General features: G+C 39.8%; 1 protein-coding gene across 3 annotated transcripts in view; it reads left to right on the forward strand.

Annotated features, from left to right (window-relative positions):
• The first annotated feature begins 2,438 nt into the window (after positions 1–2,438).
• nfat5b (nuclear factor of activated T cells 5b) overlaps positions 2,439–17,311 on the forward strand; it is a 52,770-nt gene continuing 37,897 nt past the window's right edge. The window contains exon 1 of one of the 3 annotated variants that reach the window (XM_079583450.1): positions 2,439–2,838. In XM_079583450.1, the coding sequence (XP_079439576.1) occupies positions 2,766–2,838 (73 nt within the window). In that variant the 5' untranslated portion in view covers positions 2,439–2,765. The remainder of the gene's footprint in view (positions 2,839–17,311) is intronic. The other 2 variants (XM_079583451.1, XM_079583452.1) reach the window with 2 other exon arrangements.

Below are 17,311 nucleotides of genomic sequence, written 5' to 3' on the forward strand. Positions count from 1 at the left end.
AAATGATGACAAATGTTAAATTTGTAAATTTGTGGGTGAACTATCCCTTTAACATCCATTGTGTGAGGACAATAGTGAATCTGCTGAACATGAATCATGTGTCAAGCTGCCAAACATTGTGTCAAACAGTCCTCACAGCCTGCGCCGTCCCTAGACAATAATGGCTTAATTTTTCACAAGAACATCACAGGCAATGGCATGACCCTTCAGGGACAATGATTGGGTGCTTTTGTTAAACATGTTTGTTTTTATAAGAAACTAGCATTTGATGAGCAAAAATGTTGATGTTTGACTGGGTACCACATTACTTATAATATATAGATATGTTGTCTATACAATATCTACAGCTTTACTTACTGTAGATGTTCTAAGTTAAGTATACACTTTAAAAGCACACTGTAAAAAAAAGTTGCTGCCTTAAATTTTTAAGCACAAAAAACGTGGATGATTAAGTCATTTCAACTTAAATACCGGTAACATTAAACTGACTTTTTTTTAAATTAGTCAAATCTTGTATAACTTATAAAAAAAAGTTGAAAATTGCTTAACTTATTTTGATGAGTTAAATCAATGTAAAAACATATGCTGTCATAACTTATTGATCTTATACATTTTTACAGTGTAGCTTAATTCAGTGTTATTGTTTTGAGTACACTCCAAGTAAGTAGAAATTACTCAACAAACTTTACTTGGCCAACACTGTAATAATTCTAACCTCCCACAATAATTCTAACATCTAAATGTTTCAATTGGATCAAGTGAAATTATGCAAATTTAATTGTTATACATTTTTTATCAATTGAAAAATTTAGATGTGACCAGTCACTAGAAAATTTTGAGTTGGGGAGGTTAGAATTTTTTACAGTGAAGTTAACAAATTTTCTTTGTTAATTTTACTTAAGTACAGAAGAGTCAAGCAACAGTTCTTTAAAGAATAAAAATATACGTTTCTTTTTTGAAAATAAACAAAGAATCGTTTTTTACAAAATGAATGTAAAATTTTGCGAGGAATTGAAATAATAAACACATAATTATAAACTTAATATGTCAAGGGTCAGAGAGTCACCCTTTTTAATGGTTTTACACCGGCCACTTTCTTATACATGTTAAACTGCTCATTAACACGCATATCTAATCAGCCAATCACATTGCAGCAACTCAATGCATTTAGGCATGTAGACATGATGAAGATGATCTGCTGAAGTTCAAACTGAGCATCAGAATGGAGAAGAAAACGTGATTTAAGTGACTGGAACGAGAGATTCACATCATGGATGTGTGATAACTGTGTGATATCATGTCAATATGGACCAGAATCTCTGAGGAATGTTTCCAGCATCATATTCAATCTGTGCCACAAATAATCAGGCAGCTCTGAAGGCAAAAGGTGGTAGCAAGATAAACCTAATAAAGTGGCGGTGAGTGTTCCTTTAATAAGAAAATTAAATCCAAAACCCTTTGCAATTCCAATTCCAAAATTGTGGGTAAAAAGTAATGGCAATTGCTCGGCGAAACACCGTCATTAAACTTTGTGGCCCGTTTTAACCATAGACAAGGCTTAGACTAAGCCAGGATTACATAGTTCAATTAGGACATTTAAGTAGCTTCTATAAACGAAACGTAACTTAAAAAAACTTTACCTGTGTGCATCTTGAGACAAAACAATGGCATTGACATAAGATATGTCAGTGCAAGTTGTTTTCCGTTAAAACAGCTCACACATACATTTTAGTCTGGGACTAGCTTAGGCTAAGCCTTGTCTGTGAAACCGGGCATGTAAATTTATAGTTCAGTTAGGCCAAACAATTATGAATAATTTAAAAAGTAACATTAACAACTTTGTTGGGCAGAAGAATTTTGTCGAAGAAGCCAGAATTCTTTCCATTCTATGTCACTGAATGTATTATTCCAAAAACGTAGACGCAGGGAGGTAATAAAATCGGAGTTCTATTCATTATTGATCTAATTAACCTGTGATTTTGTTATTTATTTATTTATTTTACAAAGAAGAAACAGCACTGCATTGGATACATAAAAAAAAAAATATATATATATATATATATATAAATACAGACAAATAACTGACTCCTCAACAAGTAAGTAAAATCCGTACATAGTCCTTAAGAAACTTGTTGTTCTTACTGTTATCAATGAGTTTAAGAGATTTTACAATAAGGGAAATCTCAGCAATAAAGACATCAAATCTTGGTAAAGTCTTGAGAAATTTGTTTTTGTGAATAAAACATTTACAATGCAACACAAAGAAATTAACTACATTATCAATAGCATAGTCACCCCCAGAAAAATAGAGGAATATATCCTTCAATGAAAAGTTGCAATCACATTTGATAAAACGAGAAAGATAACAACCCAAGCTCACCCAAAGAGGAATTAACCTGTGTGTGTTTGAACGTGTTGCTCTTGAAGTGATGACGCGTGGAGTGGGCGGGGCCGCAGAGGAACACAGACAACTGTTTCAAGAGTCGTGCTGGCTGAGTGTTTATACACACACACACACACGCACACACACACAAACATACACACACACACACACAGTCACACACGCTCACACACACACACACTCACACTACGAAGAGCGCTGGACGACACAAACACTTTTTCAAATGATATTTAGAAGTGTCATCGCCTGCTTTTTCTACACCTGGATTTTCTTCGTTTTCGTCTTTCGTCTCGGCCAAACTAAACGATGGCAGTTTGTTAGAAGCTGCGGTTGAGGAGTCTGTCATTTTCTCGGAGGATCTGCGATGCCCTCTGACTTCACAACGCTCTTCAGCGCGGATATCGACCTCGATTCGCCCAAGTCACTCTACTCCAAAGGTAACTCACTTTCTGCTCACTTTCAGCACACACTACTCATACTGTACATTTACTGTGTGCACGCGCAGCCAGGCTGTGTCCCAAAACACAGCGCGCTGCCTAGACAGCACGGTCAAGTTCACTATGTCTATTATGATGCCCAAAAGTGCTGTCTAGGTGGTGGTAACACTTTATTTTACAGTGTCGTTGTTACACGTTACATGTAGTTACTGTAGTAAGAAATATATAATTCTATAAACTATGCATAATTACATAAACCAAACCCCTATCCCAACCCTAACCCTATAGTAAGTAGCCTACATGCAGTTACCGTAATTGTTATTACACAGTAATTGAATGCATGATGACACTGTAACACAGACACCTTAAAATAAAGTGTATATGAGTGTAATGCCATTACACTCAGTGTAATGCCACACTAGACTGTCAAGCAGTTTGTTGTTAGTTTACATAGTCCATGTGACAAGTGGTTTAAATGGTGACCAAATAAATGAGATTGTGTGAGATGATACACACATCGTGTGTGTGTGTGTGTGTGTGTGTGTGTGTGTGTGTGTGTGTGTGTGTGTGTGTGTGTGAGGGGGCGGGGTGCAGTTGTAACTATTTATTTGGTTTATAAATATCTCTGATGGATTGAATGAATGAGAAGACATTCAGGCATGGTTAATGGACATGCGATGGAGTTTGACATCTATTTAACACATTCTACATGCACCCATCTGGTGAAAGTATAATTGTGCAGAATATATAACCCTCCCAACTCCTCTGTTCTTGTAGAGAAACGAGAACAGCTTTAAATGCCAAATCTTTCGTGCAGGATGCCTCGGTGTCTCCTTTGGTTATAGGAAAATGAACTCTCCTAATGAAAACCTCAGAGACTGTCTGTTGTTTTAGACAGTGATTGAAAGCTGAAGGACTAAAGAGAGTGAATATGACATATCTAAAGGTGTGTGTATGAGAGAAGCCAATGCTAATGTGTGAACCTGTGTTATTTTTAGTATTATTTTTATCGTATGTAGCTATTCATATTTGAATTGGCTTTTTTTTTTTTTTTTTTTTTCATGATTTTAGTTTTAGTAATTTAGCTTTTGTCATTTTTATATGGCTTTTTTATAGCCTATTTCTGGTTTTATTCCAGATTTAGTAATGTAAGTACCGTAGTTCAGCTTATTTACTTCAGGTGCCAAGGTTACATTTCTAAGTTTCATTGAATTGTTTTCGGTTTCATTTTTTTATCTAATACCTATATTTTATTTGAGCTTTGTTTAAATCAGCAAAAATATTTTCAATAGTGCTGTCAAATCACACACACACACACACACACACACACACACACACACACACACACACACACACACACACACACACACACACACACACATACACACACACACACACACACACACACACATACACACACACACACACACATTATATAGCTTACACACATAATATAAACACCAAAATAATAATGTTAGATGCAAATAATCACGAGTAATCAAATTGACAGCTCTTTTGAACAGTTTTAGATGACAATAACAACAATATTTCAAGCAGGACTTATTATAAACTGGGAGTAACTCAAACTGTGGTGGCCTCAAACATTGTTCTCATACTTGTAGAGTTATTATGGGCAGCGTTCTCATAAAAACACCCCTCTCGCTGAGGTCCTCTATTGGTGCATTTTTAATTTCCTGTGCATTAGATGTTCTTTATGTTGTTTGTATCAGCCTCAAACAGAGAGGCTGCAGTCTTAGATTTTAATTTTCCCTGTGATTTGCTCTGGATTCTCATCTTATTACAGGTGACGAGTGTTATTGTCTAGGTGTGTGTTGTAGTATCCTGAATCAGGGCTTTAGTCACACGTTACGTAAGACTCAGCCTAATCTCATTTGCAGTTCTTGGTAATAGTCTGCTGGCCGCCACGGCTGTTTTTGTTATTGTTGTTGCTTCATATTCAAGACATCCAGACTAAAGTTTTAGTGATTTTTTGCTTTTCTTGTCCATTTCTTTTCAGATTCACTTTGACGTTGACTTCTGTAGTAATGAAGTGTTACCTGTCCCTCTGAATTGCCTCGCAGTTATACAGTAAATATATAGTTATTCTGCAGGAAATCCATCTTTCCTTATAACTTCAACAAAAGTTAAGAAGCTCAAGTTCAGCTAAATGTTTCATTTCCAGTAAAATGTATTTAGAACAATGAAAATGTCATGAACTCACTCTTAAAAATAAAGGTAAATAAAGGCTTTTGCAGCGATAGAAAGAACAGTTCTTAAAAAAAAACATTTTCGAAACACCTTTTGTGAAATGAAATGGAAAGCTGCCATGGATGTTAAAGGTTCTTCATGGATTCATTGATGCCAATTTATTTATTTTTTATTTTTAAAGTTCCCCTATTATGCTATTTTAAAGGTTCCTAACAGGTTTACATGCATCCAAGGTAAGAAAAGAAAAAGAAAGAAAAAAACCACTTGAATTGTCTCATAATACTGTATACATTGCAACTCTTTTCTCACTGATTCTAAAACGGTTTGCTAAAAGATTCAGTCTCTCTAAACCCCTCCTTTCTGAGAGCCTACTCTGCTCTGATTGGCCAGATGGCCCAGTCTGTTGTGATTGGTCGACCGCTTACAGCTCGTGTCATATCTGAATTTCAGGCTTCTTCTGAACTATTCATACAAACAGTAACAATGGCATCGGTTTCATCGTATCCGTTCGAGCGCGAGTCCTCATACTTTTAAAGTATATCTAAGATGTTGTACACCGGCACCCAATGAAGACCATAGGCTGGGATTATGCAAATGTGTTACATTGTTGCGTAGGTTTGTAACAGGAAGTGAGACTGTAATTGCTGACGACTCATTTCGGCAGTTCAGAATCGATTCTTTCTTCAAGGAGACAATAACTTTATTTGTCGTGCACTTTGATCTTTAAAACTTTGCTGATCTTTTACATTCACAAACAGCTATATTACACTCTGCATGAAATATAATATTATATTTAAAAAAAGCATAATAGGGGAACTTTAAGAGGGAGTATGTAAAGCATATGCCTCTTTGATTTAATAATAATGATTGTCCTTATACATCATAAGAAATACTACAGTATGTGAATACAACACCCCATTTATGTAACACCTGCGTCTCCTTAAACCTTCTTCAGGTTCACTTTTGGTGGTTAAGACCCCTGGCCTAGAGTAATAAATAAATGACCTCCATATCCACTTCCTCTGGCCAGACATCAGAGGTGAACACAAGGTGTCATGGTGTCTGGTTCATGTTCCTTGGTGTCCACTAGAGGTCCTCGTCCCCCACGGTGTCTGTCACAGTATGAACTACATTCCCCACAATCCTTGTCTGCACTTATCTCTGTTCATTGCACTCAGCTGTTCTCGTCATTGTTCCCATCATTGTTCCCAGCTGTCTCTTGTTATCATTGTTAGTTCTGTGTGTTTATATACCCTGGTTGTTTCTTTGTTCGTCACAGATTCCTTGTATATTATCACGCCACTTCTGAGTTCTGTTTCTGCGTCTGTTATTGCCTGTTGTATTGTTTTATGTTTTTGGATTGCTTCTCTGGTTTTGACCCCTGCCTGGACTGTTTACGAGTACGGATAACCCTATTAAACTGCACTTGGATCTAACCCTGTTTCCCGTGTGTGGATCGTGACAGAAGGAATCCGTCATGTCAAGATCCAGCAGAACGGGATTCCGCGTTCCCTCCCAGACTAATGGGAGGAAGGGTGCAACTTCGAGCGGGACTTCTCAAGTCAAGGAGGAGGCACCACGTATGAACATTTTTCAATGTTTTGCATTGTGGGCTCGGATGACCGAGGAAGCTTCACCGCCAAAAGTCTCCCGCGCCCCTTTTCACCGGACCCAAGGACTCGTTTGAGGGAACCCGTCTGGCCAGATTTTCTGGGACCCGTGGAGGTCGTAGGGCAGGAGAGACTAGAGGTAAGCACCGACAGCATTCTCCATTTCGGTCATTCTCTGACCATGGGCCGGTGATGATCAGCCCCGAGCGTCCTTCACCGCTGGTTCCGGTGGTTCCAGTTCTGGTGGTACCGAAACGGAGGAGGAGAAGGAAGACTTCCTCCGTGACTGCCCCGGTGGTCCCAGTTCCGGTGGTCCCGAGTCCGTTGGTCCCGGAGGTCGTCCCCGTGCATCCCGCTGTCATCCCAGAGGTCGTCCCCGTGCAGCCCGCTGTCATCCCGGAGGTCGTCCCCGTGCAGCCCGCTGTCATCCCGGAGGTCGTCCCCGTGCAGCCCGCTGTCATCCCGGAGGTCGTCCCCGTGCAGCCGCTGTCATCTCGGAGGTCGTCCCCGTGCAGCCCGCTGTCATCCCGGAGGTCGTCCCCGTGCAGCCCGCTGTCACCCCTGAGATCGTCTCGGAGCTGCCCACCATCAGTCCTGCCACGGCCAAGAGGGCTGTCTTCCTCTATTACGCAGTGGCAGTACTGCATGCGTCGAGGAGTCACGTCACGTCTGCCGAGCCTGAGCTTCACGTCACGTCTGCCGAGCCTGAGCTTCACGTCACGTCTGCCGAGCCTGAGCTTCACGTCACGTCTGCCGAGCCTGAGCTTCACGTCACGTCTGCCGAGCCTGAGCTTCACGTCACGTCTGCCGAGCCTGAGCTTCACGTCACGTCTGCCGAGCCGGTGGTGTCTGTTCCAGTTCCTGAGCCGCTGGTGTCTGTTCCAGTTCCTGAGCTTGCTGTTCCTGAGCCGGTGGTGTCTGTTGCTGTTCCTGAGCCGGTGGTGTCTGTTGCTGTTCCTGAGCCGGTGGTGGCTGTTCCAGTTCCTGAGCCGGTGGTGTCTGTTCCTGAGCCGGTGGTGTCGGTTCCAGTTCCTGAGCCGGTGGTGTCTGTTGCTGTTCCTGAGCCGGTGGTGTCTGTTGCTGTTCCTGAGCCGGTGGTGTCTGTTGCTGTTCCTGAGCCGGTGGTGTCTGTTGCTGTTCCTGAGCCGGTGGTGTCTGTTGCTGTTCCTGAGCCGGTGGTGTCTGTTGCTGTTCCTGAGCCGGTGGTGTCTGTTGCTGTTCCTGAGCTGGTGGTGTCTGTTGCTGTTGCTGAGCCGGTGGTGTCTGTTGCTGTTGCTGAGCCGGTATTCTTTGCTGTTGCTGTGCCGTGGCCGCCCGAGGGGTCTTCACCGCCGTGGCCGCCAGAGGGCTCGTCTTCACCCTGGCCGCCTGAGGAAAGTTCTCCGCCCTGGCCGCCCGATGGGTCATCTGCTTCGCCCTGGCCGCCAGATGGACTGTCGTCTCCGCCCTGGCCGCCAGATGGACTGTCGTCTCCGGCCTGGCCGCCAGATGGACTGTCGTCTCCGCCCTGGCCACCAGATGGACTGTCGTCTCCGCCCTGGCCGCCAGATGGACTGTCGTCTCCGCCCTGGCCGCCAGATGGACTGTCGTCTCCGCCCTGGCCGCCCGATGGACTGTCTGCTTCGCCCCGGCCGCCGGTTAAGTCGTCATCCCCTGTTCCTGTTCCCCTTCATGGTCCTGGCCCTCCATCCCTCCCCCTGATCCTCCACCATTCGACCTCCCGCCTGGACTCTTGTTTTGTTTGTTTTTTGTGGGTCTTGGAGCGTCTGGTAGCCGCTCCGTAGAGGGGGGGTTATGTCATGGTGTCTGGTTCATGTTCCTTGGTGTCCACTAGAGGTCCTCGTCCCCCACGGTGTCTGTCACAGTATGAACTACATTCCCCACAATCCTTGTCTGCACTTATCTCTGTTCATTGCACTCAGCTGTTCTCGTCATTGTTCCCATCATTGTTCCCAGCTGTCTCTTGTTATCATTGTTAGTTCTGTGTGTTTATATACCCTGGTTGTTTCTTTGTTTGTCACGGATTCCTTGTATATTATCACGCCACTTCTGAGTTCTGTTTCTGCGTCTGTTATTGCCTGTTGTATTGTTTTATGTTTTTGGATTGCTTCTCTGGTTTTGACCCCTGCCTGGACTGTTTACAAGTACGGATAACCCTATTAAACTGCACTTGGATCTAACCCTGTTTCCCATGTGTGGATCGTGACACAAGGTTACACAGTGACAGGGTTTAAAACCTCAGCCTTATCAGGTTAACAAGATAAGAGCAGTCGTGAGACATTTTCCTTTTCGCTTTTAAAGCAGAACTCGGCAACTCTAGTCATTTCTTCGCTGATTTTCACTGTTGTTGTCGCATGTACATGTATACGCCCTACAGCTGTGGGGCGTATATTTCACAACACGGTCGTAAAAAACTCACTTGCGGCGCTCTCCTCCCCCTTTCAACCGCTGCTCATGTGCATTTGTTATGATCGGAGCAAGCCAACTTTATCGTGCGGAGCTATGTGTACCGAGGTGGGTAATACATCATACACATTATCATAGAACATTGACATGTACATTTTGTATTCTGTTATCAACCAAAAAAGCAGTTTGTGTTTCTCGCTCGTTCTTGTTCCCGCTTCTCACGAGACTTCCAATTTATATCTTGCCAGGACGGTAGTCCCCAAGTTGCAAGGTTGGTTTTCCGCCTGGAAACGCTGGGGGGAGCGGGGAAAGTCACCAATATCACCAGAACAGGTTGTTTAACCATACAAATGATTTCTTATAGACAGTTTTATTAAGTTAAAAAAGTTGCCAAGTTCTCCTTTAAATGAGATGTTGACTACGAAGAATAATAGTCATGTCAGGTTTTGGAGGATGGCCTTCAAATTTTTTGGGCTAAAATTTATATGTGAAAGAGAAACACTCTTCTCTCTCTCTCTCTCTCTCTCTCTCTCTCTCTCTCTCTCTCTCTCTCTCTCTCTCTCTCTCTCTCTCTCTCTCTCTCTCTCTCTTTTTTTCTATTTTTTTTTCTAATTTGTTGTTTTTGTAATTTGTATTATAGTTTTTAAATAAGTTTTAGTTTAATTAGTTTTAGTTATTTTAGTACTTTATTCTATAATTAGTTTATTTGTTCAAATAATGAAAAATGTGTTTTAGTCTTATTAGTTACGGATAATAACCCTGCTATTTGCTTATGATACTGGATGATTTTTTTTTTTTAATTGAATCATGTACAGGTGAAACTCGAAAAATTTGAATATCGTGCAAAAGTAAATTTATTTCAGTAATTCAACTTAAAAGGTGAAACTAATATATTATATAGACTCATTACATGCAAAGTGAGATATTTCAAGCCTTTATTTGTTATAATTTTGATGATTATGGCTTACAGTTTATGAAAATCTTTTCACAATATTCTAATTTTGAATGTGGGGTTTTCATAAGCTGTAAGCCATAATCATCAAAAATAAACTATACCAAATAAAGGCTTGAAATATCTCACTTTGCATGTAATAAGTCTATAAACTATATTAGTTTCACCTTTTAAGTTGAATTACTCAAATAAATGAACTTTTGTTTCACCTGTATTATTTTAACATTGAGCACACAAAGAAGAATTTTAAATGGACAAAGCTATTTTTAGATGACAATTTTTTGATAAAGTGTTATTTACTATTGAAATTCCCATGCTGTATCGCTGACTTTTAGACTTTTCCAGGCCTGTAAATCGCAGTTTTTATATGTTCTGACATTTACAGGTTTTCCGTAATGTTCCGTGAGGACCGTTTAATCCTCTTTCTAAACAGTCCTACATTATTTCACATAGTATCTCAGTTATTATGAAACTGCATGCTGAATAGTTTTAAAAACATTAGAAATGTTTAAAAATTGAGTATCCATGGCGTGAGAGTTAAAAAAGTGGCAGGGGTCTATGGGAAACTGGCAATCCGTCTAATGAGCTTATTTAAAGTAGTCAGTAGATTAGGCCTTTTCTCATAGACCCAGGCCAGTTTTGTTCCGTCATCGCACGTGTTCGCTCTTTCAGTATTCTTGTCACTCTCTGACATCTGCAGTTGACCTTTTCACATTGTTGTTTCCCCTTCCGCATCCCTGCTGCGCGGATCTCTCGGAGTGGACTGGCTAATGAGCTCGTGTGTCATGTGACGTGGGACGATGAGATGTAGCTAAGCATATGGCTGTGCATTCCCAGAAGGATGGCAAAACGCCCTGGAGATGTGGCTTGTGAATTTATTTTTAGCTGGATGTTGTTTGGTATGTGAGCTCTAAACACATTGTCCAGCTTGAGTGGCTGTGCGATGTGGGATTGATTTGCAGCCAAGATCTGATTATTTCCATTCAGCTGATCACTGTTTTCTATAGAGGCAAATCCTGTTTTCATTCACTGGATTAGCTCCCTACGTTCATTAAGTCAATGGGTTATACTGTAGGAAGCCCGTCTACCTATATGTGGTCTGTAATGTGACATTATAATTAATCGAAAATAATTTGAATGTACTATTAATATTTAATGATTACAATACTTACAATACTGGCCTTACATTATTTTAGAGATTATTTTTTATTTTAAAAGTGAATTTGTCAAATCCCGGACTCTTATGAAAAAGCTAAATAATATAATCTGAGGTGAATAAAAACTGTGAAATCCTCCTCGCTTGCAGTTTAGAACGTAATACAAGGAATTAGATTAATACTTTTTGTTGTCAGTTTGGAGTAGATATGTTTGAAATGGCAAATATGATTCAATTGCTTTGTCAATACAAATGAAACACTATCTCTATTATTTGAAAGAAAAATGATTCACTCTTTATTAATATTTGAAAACGTTTTGTCCGCCAAATCAAAGTCATGTGGTGCACCCCTGCAGACCTTAATGACTGTGTGTCCAGGTCAATACATCTATTAAAAAATCTGATACTTTGACATTTTAATGACAAGGCAAGGTTAGATAAGGATGTACTATGTCATGTGGTGCGACTCCCCAAAAACTTGATGGATCTCTGAATTAATAATTCATGATGTTTGAAAAAATGTTTTACCATGAAATGTATAAAAACGTTTTTTATAATAATGATTAAGATGTGTGCACTCGTATGTATTCAATGTGTAAAGAATAAATGTGTCTTTTTATTTGATGGTTTTAGTTTTTATTTTATTTTGTCTATTCTTCCTTCCTTCCTTCCTTCCTTCCTTCCTTCCTTCCTTCCTTCCTTCCTTCCTTCCTTCCTTCCTTCCTTCCTTCCTTCCTTCCTTCCTTCCTTCCTTGATTACTCCCCACTCTCTCTCTCTCTCTCTTTCTCTCCCTCCTTTTCTCCTTCCTTCCGTTCACTTCCTTCATTACCTCCTTTCTTTTTCCTTCCTTCTTTCCTTCCTTTCCTCTACCTACCTCTTCCTTCCCCTTTCCTTCCTTTCTGTCCATTTTTTCCTTTTCCCTTTCCTTTCCTTCTTTCACTTTACCTTTTTTATTTCTCTTTCATTTCTTTCCCTTTCCTTCTTTCCCTTCCATTGATTTCCCTTCTTTCACTTTCCCATTCTCTTTCTTTCCTTCCTTTCTTTCTTACACTTTCCCTTTCCTTTCTTTCCCTTTCCCTTTCCTTCTTTCCCTTTCATTTATTTCCCTTCTTTCACTTTCTCTTTCCTTTTTTTCTTTCCCTTTCCATTCTTTCTCTTTCCTTTCTTTTCATTTCTTTCCCTTTCCCTTCCCTTCTTCATTACATCTAATGAAAATGGTTTATTAAACTCAATTTGTGTGTGCTATGTCTTTGTGCACTTAATAGAAATCACATTGTTAACTCTGTTGAATCAATTGTTGATCAAAAGTCTCACTTGCGCTTCAAGTCAGTCAAAGTGGCTGTTCCGAATCAGTCACTTATAAGGTTACATTTCAGTTTGGATGCTGTTTCTTTAGGCAGAAGATTGCAAGGCAGTTTACCAGGGTTTTTCTTCTAATATTTGTCTTTATTGGTTATTTATTTTTTCTTGATTACTCCAGAGCCAATCCATGTTTTCTGAATAAACAAAACACAAAGGCCCATGCAGAACAAAATTAGGCCTGAGTGGTTTAGCCTCTGGTGATGCTTCTATTTCACAGACTGCTGACATGTACCAGTTAACTATGTGCCAATATCACACGCGCGGTGTTACCAGCCTAAATTGTGCAATGTGTGCGCTAAATGTGTTTCTTTTTGGTAGTTTTGCATGTAAGTTGTTGGAAAATTGATCCACACAAATGTGACCAAACATTAATTGAATTATATATTAATTCAAGTGTTCACATCTAAAGTGTTCACATCTAAAGTAGTCTTGTGATAGCAGCTTCCATTTGCCAAGGACTGCCTAAGAAAACAACCAATCACAGTTAAAGCAACCGTAAAGCAACCAATCACAGATGGTTGTGTTCAGCCACAGCATCATGTTTATAGGGAGGTGAAAATGAAAGGTCGATGTCCCCACAATAACAGACCGCCGTGCAATTCATTCAAGAATATTGTGCAAGTTTACTGCAACAATGCCGCAACAATGGTGCTGTCAACTTTACATACTTTTAAAAATCCTGCGTTTCATTGATCCTGATAAGCGCTCATTGTCACAGTTTGGCTTTGTTTCTAGGCAGACTGTGACACACGTCTCCCGGAAATCTTGGAGAATTCAACCAATCAGATAACGATTTTGAAACTCCCAAAGTGTTTCCATTTTGTGTGCCATATGCATCAGGCGTTCAGCCAACGGTCCATGGCCGTGAAATCTGAGGCTGAGACTACATCTAAAGTGACTTATAGTGAGGGTGTAAAGAGTGAAACTCTACGTCATTCCATTTCTACGTCATTGCACGTTTTTCAGTCCAATCAAGTGTTTAATTGTCTTAATGAACGGATTAGAAAAGGTTTATCCCACCCCTCTCAAACTGAAATTTCATCAGTTTGGACATTTTTATTCTGATTGAGGTGTTTACATGGAGCATTTTCATTCGAATTGGACTTCTAATCAGAATACATTGCTCCATGTAAATGCGCTAAGTGTCTGTGTTACCTTTAAGCTCAGCTGTTTGTTGTCTACTGAGAAATGACAGATGTAAGCAGACGTGTTTTGGCTTATGAAATGTGATCCTGATGGTCCTGCCTTCTGTTGACGTCACGTTCTTTATTCTTCTTCCTCTGCCAGCCTAAGGTGAAGTGTGCTGCTGTCATGCCCCAATAACTCCTGCCTCAAAATTCCTTGGTTGTTAATGGTTAACACTAACCAAACTGTAATTTAAAGAGGCAAAGAAAAAATAAAAGAGTTCCTGACTCTGGGTCAAAATATTACCTCCCCCACTATTTGCCGTGCACACTCTGGATGTTGTTCTAGAGCCAACAAAGAAATGCACGAGTGGTTAAACTATATCAGCAGCCCCTGGCAACTGCTGAAGAGGGCTTTGAAAAGGCTGTATATTTCCCATCTTTACCTTTAAGAAAAATCCACAAGTATCTAGTGTCTGTTTGAAGTGCTGATGCATAGATAAGACTGTGGTCCATTCTTCAGTGTGAGTTTATGAGTAAAGTATGAGCATGGACTTTATTACTTTATTGCAAGCATATTTGTTTGTTTGTTTGTCATTTTAATGAGTTATATGTGCTTTCATGTCAATAAGGGGTCAAAGACATGACATACATTTTTTGTCTGAATCTATAAATTTATTGAAAAATCAACACAATTCATGCATACAGTGACCGGAAAACACCTTAAATATCATGTTTTTCCGTTTTAAAATTCATTAAGCTTAAAAAAAAAAACATTCTTGAAAGAAAAATTGTGTAACAAAAATGCTTCAGTGTTTGTTAATATTTTAAAAAGTTTGTGACCCTGTGACCCCTGCATGCAAAATGTCATGTTGTGTGACTCCCCCAAAAACTTGATTGATATCTGAATAAATAATGTGAAATAATGACTACCATTTACCATGTAAAAATAAAATAAAAAATTAATTAAGATGTGTGCACTCAGGTCTAAGGAATAAATCCGTCTTACATTTTATGTGATGGTTACACCACATGACATTTTCATTTAATGGCAAGTCATTTATTAAAAATATATATTTTCATTTATTTAATTCTTTTTTCAAGAGAAGCTTTTCAAAACCATATGAATCCAGCATGAGTAGAGTACAAGAGTACATTTCTAAGACTGTGGCACAATATAGAGATTTGCTTGTGATTGAACCAATGATATTGTTAACCTTTTTTTTTCAGTTCAAGCTAACATGAAAATCTCTCAAAGGTTGGCTGATTTGATCTGTGAAGAAATAATTGGTAACACTTTACTCAAGGCCTTATGTATAATGCAGTATAAAGGTATTCATAATGTATAATGCACTATATCTTTTCATAAATATTTTAAAAATTAAATGTTAAAATGCACTATAATTTGCGCAGATTCCTTGTTATATCTTAAAATTGTTGTTTGTCATGTGTTTCAATGCCTTGTGTTTTCTAAAAGTGTAAGAATGACGTATTATAATGTATTATAACTGCCAACTGGCAACTACAATTATTCATGAGACAATGCATTATAAGGTGCATTACAAGGCATAATTAATGCATGAAAAATAAAGTGGAGGGATCAGTTAAAGTGATGGGCTCTAGTGTATGTCTCCTTTAAAAACGACTATATATGAAAAGTGCCTAAACTCCTTGACTATTTACCCTGACCTAGACACTTTTTAAAGTCACACAATGTGTGTTAAATATGCAGGATGTTAATCAAAAATCCAAGGAGTAGGTTTTCCATTGGCTGATGAGAAACACTCAGGTTACGGGATCGACTTTCTTCTTAAAACCAGAGCCACACCGTAGAACGCACTTCCTTGTGTCACATATTGTCCCTGACTGAGCAGGCTTTTTTTTTTCCATCCGCCACTTGGCCGAGTTTCCTGACGGACAGTACGGTCTTAAAGCCAGATCCAGATTTGTGAGGGTGGCTGTGCTTTAAAAGGTTTTTCATTGCATCATGTGCCACTCTATCACACACACAACTCCTGGTCAAAGTTCAAAAGCTTTCTCACTGACTTAATCCATGACTTTGTTTCTCCAGCGGTTTTGTGAGCGTGTCTGAGGTTGAAGGGGAGATGGGCAGAGCAGTAGCTTAATTTAAATTTCCTGTGTTTTTATCCCTGCTCGGTGACTCACCTGTTCTCCCTGTGGGGCAAAACTCAACGCTATGCTTAGAGTGAGAAGAGTTTGTTCAATTTCCAGTTGATTGCTTCTGACTCTAGACAAACTTGACAGGCAAATTTTTGTTGTATGGGATGAGGTTTTGAATTTGTGACTCATCACTTCAAAAGACTAAAAAAAAAAAAAAAAAAAGAGTGCTGATTTGCAGTATGTTATATCACAATCTAATAAAAAAAGTGCAGCCAGTAATTTTTGGCTCATTAAAATGTTTTACACAAAGGAGTGAAGAAAAAATATGAAACCATGAGATGATTTCAGCAAACTTCTTCATTTGGTGGACTACTAATACCCCAAATCTGGCGTAAACTAGTACCTCAGAACAATTACAGTTTTTAGTAGTGTAAGGTTGCTTTCACACTTGCACTTTTGGTGTGCACCCGGGTTCAACTGACGTCAGAGTTTGGTTCGTTTGGATGATGTGAAAGCTGTTCTCCGAACTCTGGTATGCAACCGCGAACCATACCCGAGTCTGCTTAGTGTGTTCACACTGTAGTTTGGTTCATTTGGTTCAGACCCCCCCCCCCCCCCCCCCCCCCCCCCCAAAAAAAAAGGTCCTGGTCTGCTTAGCTTTCACATTGGCATTTTTAACACTGAACCTAAAGATACCGAACCTAAAGGCATATGTTCACCATCTGATTGGTCGGCTTTTATGACGTATATCTTGCGACTGAACTTACCGAACATCCAAAACAATGCTGTGTGTTGTAAATGAGCTTGTTGAATGTGCGGGGCAGATAGACACAAGTGCTGTTATGTGCTGATGCTTTGAAAACAAAACCAAAGGTTCAAAAAACAAAATATAAAAGTGAGGTGAGCAACGCTATGCATTTTACCGCCTTCTCCTGCGTCATCGTTAGCAAACAACAGGGGAAACAGCTGCTGATTTGGTCGCACACACGCACTGCAGTTCAGACACAAATAATTATAATGTGAACTCAATCTAGCGGGGGCAGGGGGAGTGGGGAGCAACTGAACTCTGGTTTGGACCAGGTAATCGAAACAAGTGTGAAAGCACCCTGGAAATAACCCTCAGTTTGTCCATAATATTCATGTCACAATCATGCCAGGCTCTCCCTCACTCACTTCACAGTCACCAGAGTAAGCCTACTGATCACACACATGCACGCACACGCACGCACGCACGCACACACACACACACACACTGGCCTCATCTGAGAACACAGACTCACTTACCCACAGGTAAATCCTACCGTAAACTTCTGTGACCGTCTGTAACGCTCTTATCCTGTTTCAAGTCAACCAATGCTTCAAATCATCTTCCAAGTCTATGTTAGTAGAATAAGTTTAGATGTAGTTGCAAAATCACTTATAGTCAGTTGAATGTCTGTTGGGCAGCAACAAAATAAAGTGTGAGCAGATATTAAGCAGACATTATATTAATACTTAAATGACTGATAGTTGACATGTAGTTGCAAAGTTACT

This window comes from Phoxinus phoxinus (genome assembly GCF_949152265.1).
Source record: "Phoxinus phoxinus genome assembly, chromosome: 2".
Classification (NCBI taxonomy): domain Eukaryota; kingdom Metazoa; phylum Chordata; class Actinopteri; order Cypriniformes; family Leuciscidae; genus Phoxinus; species Phoxinus phoxinus.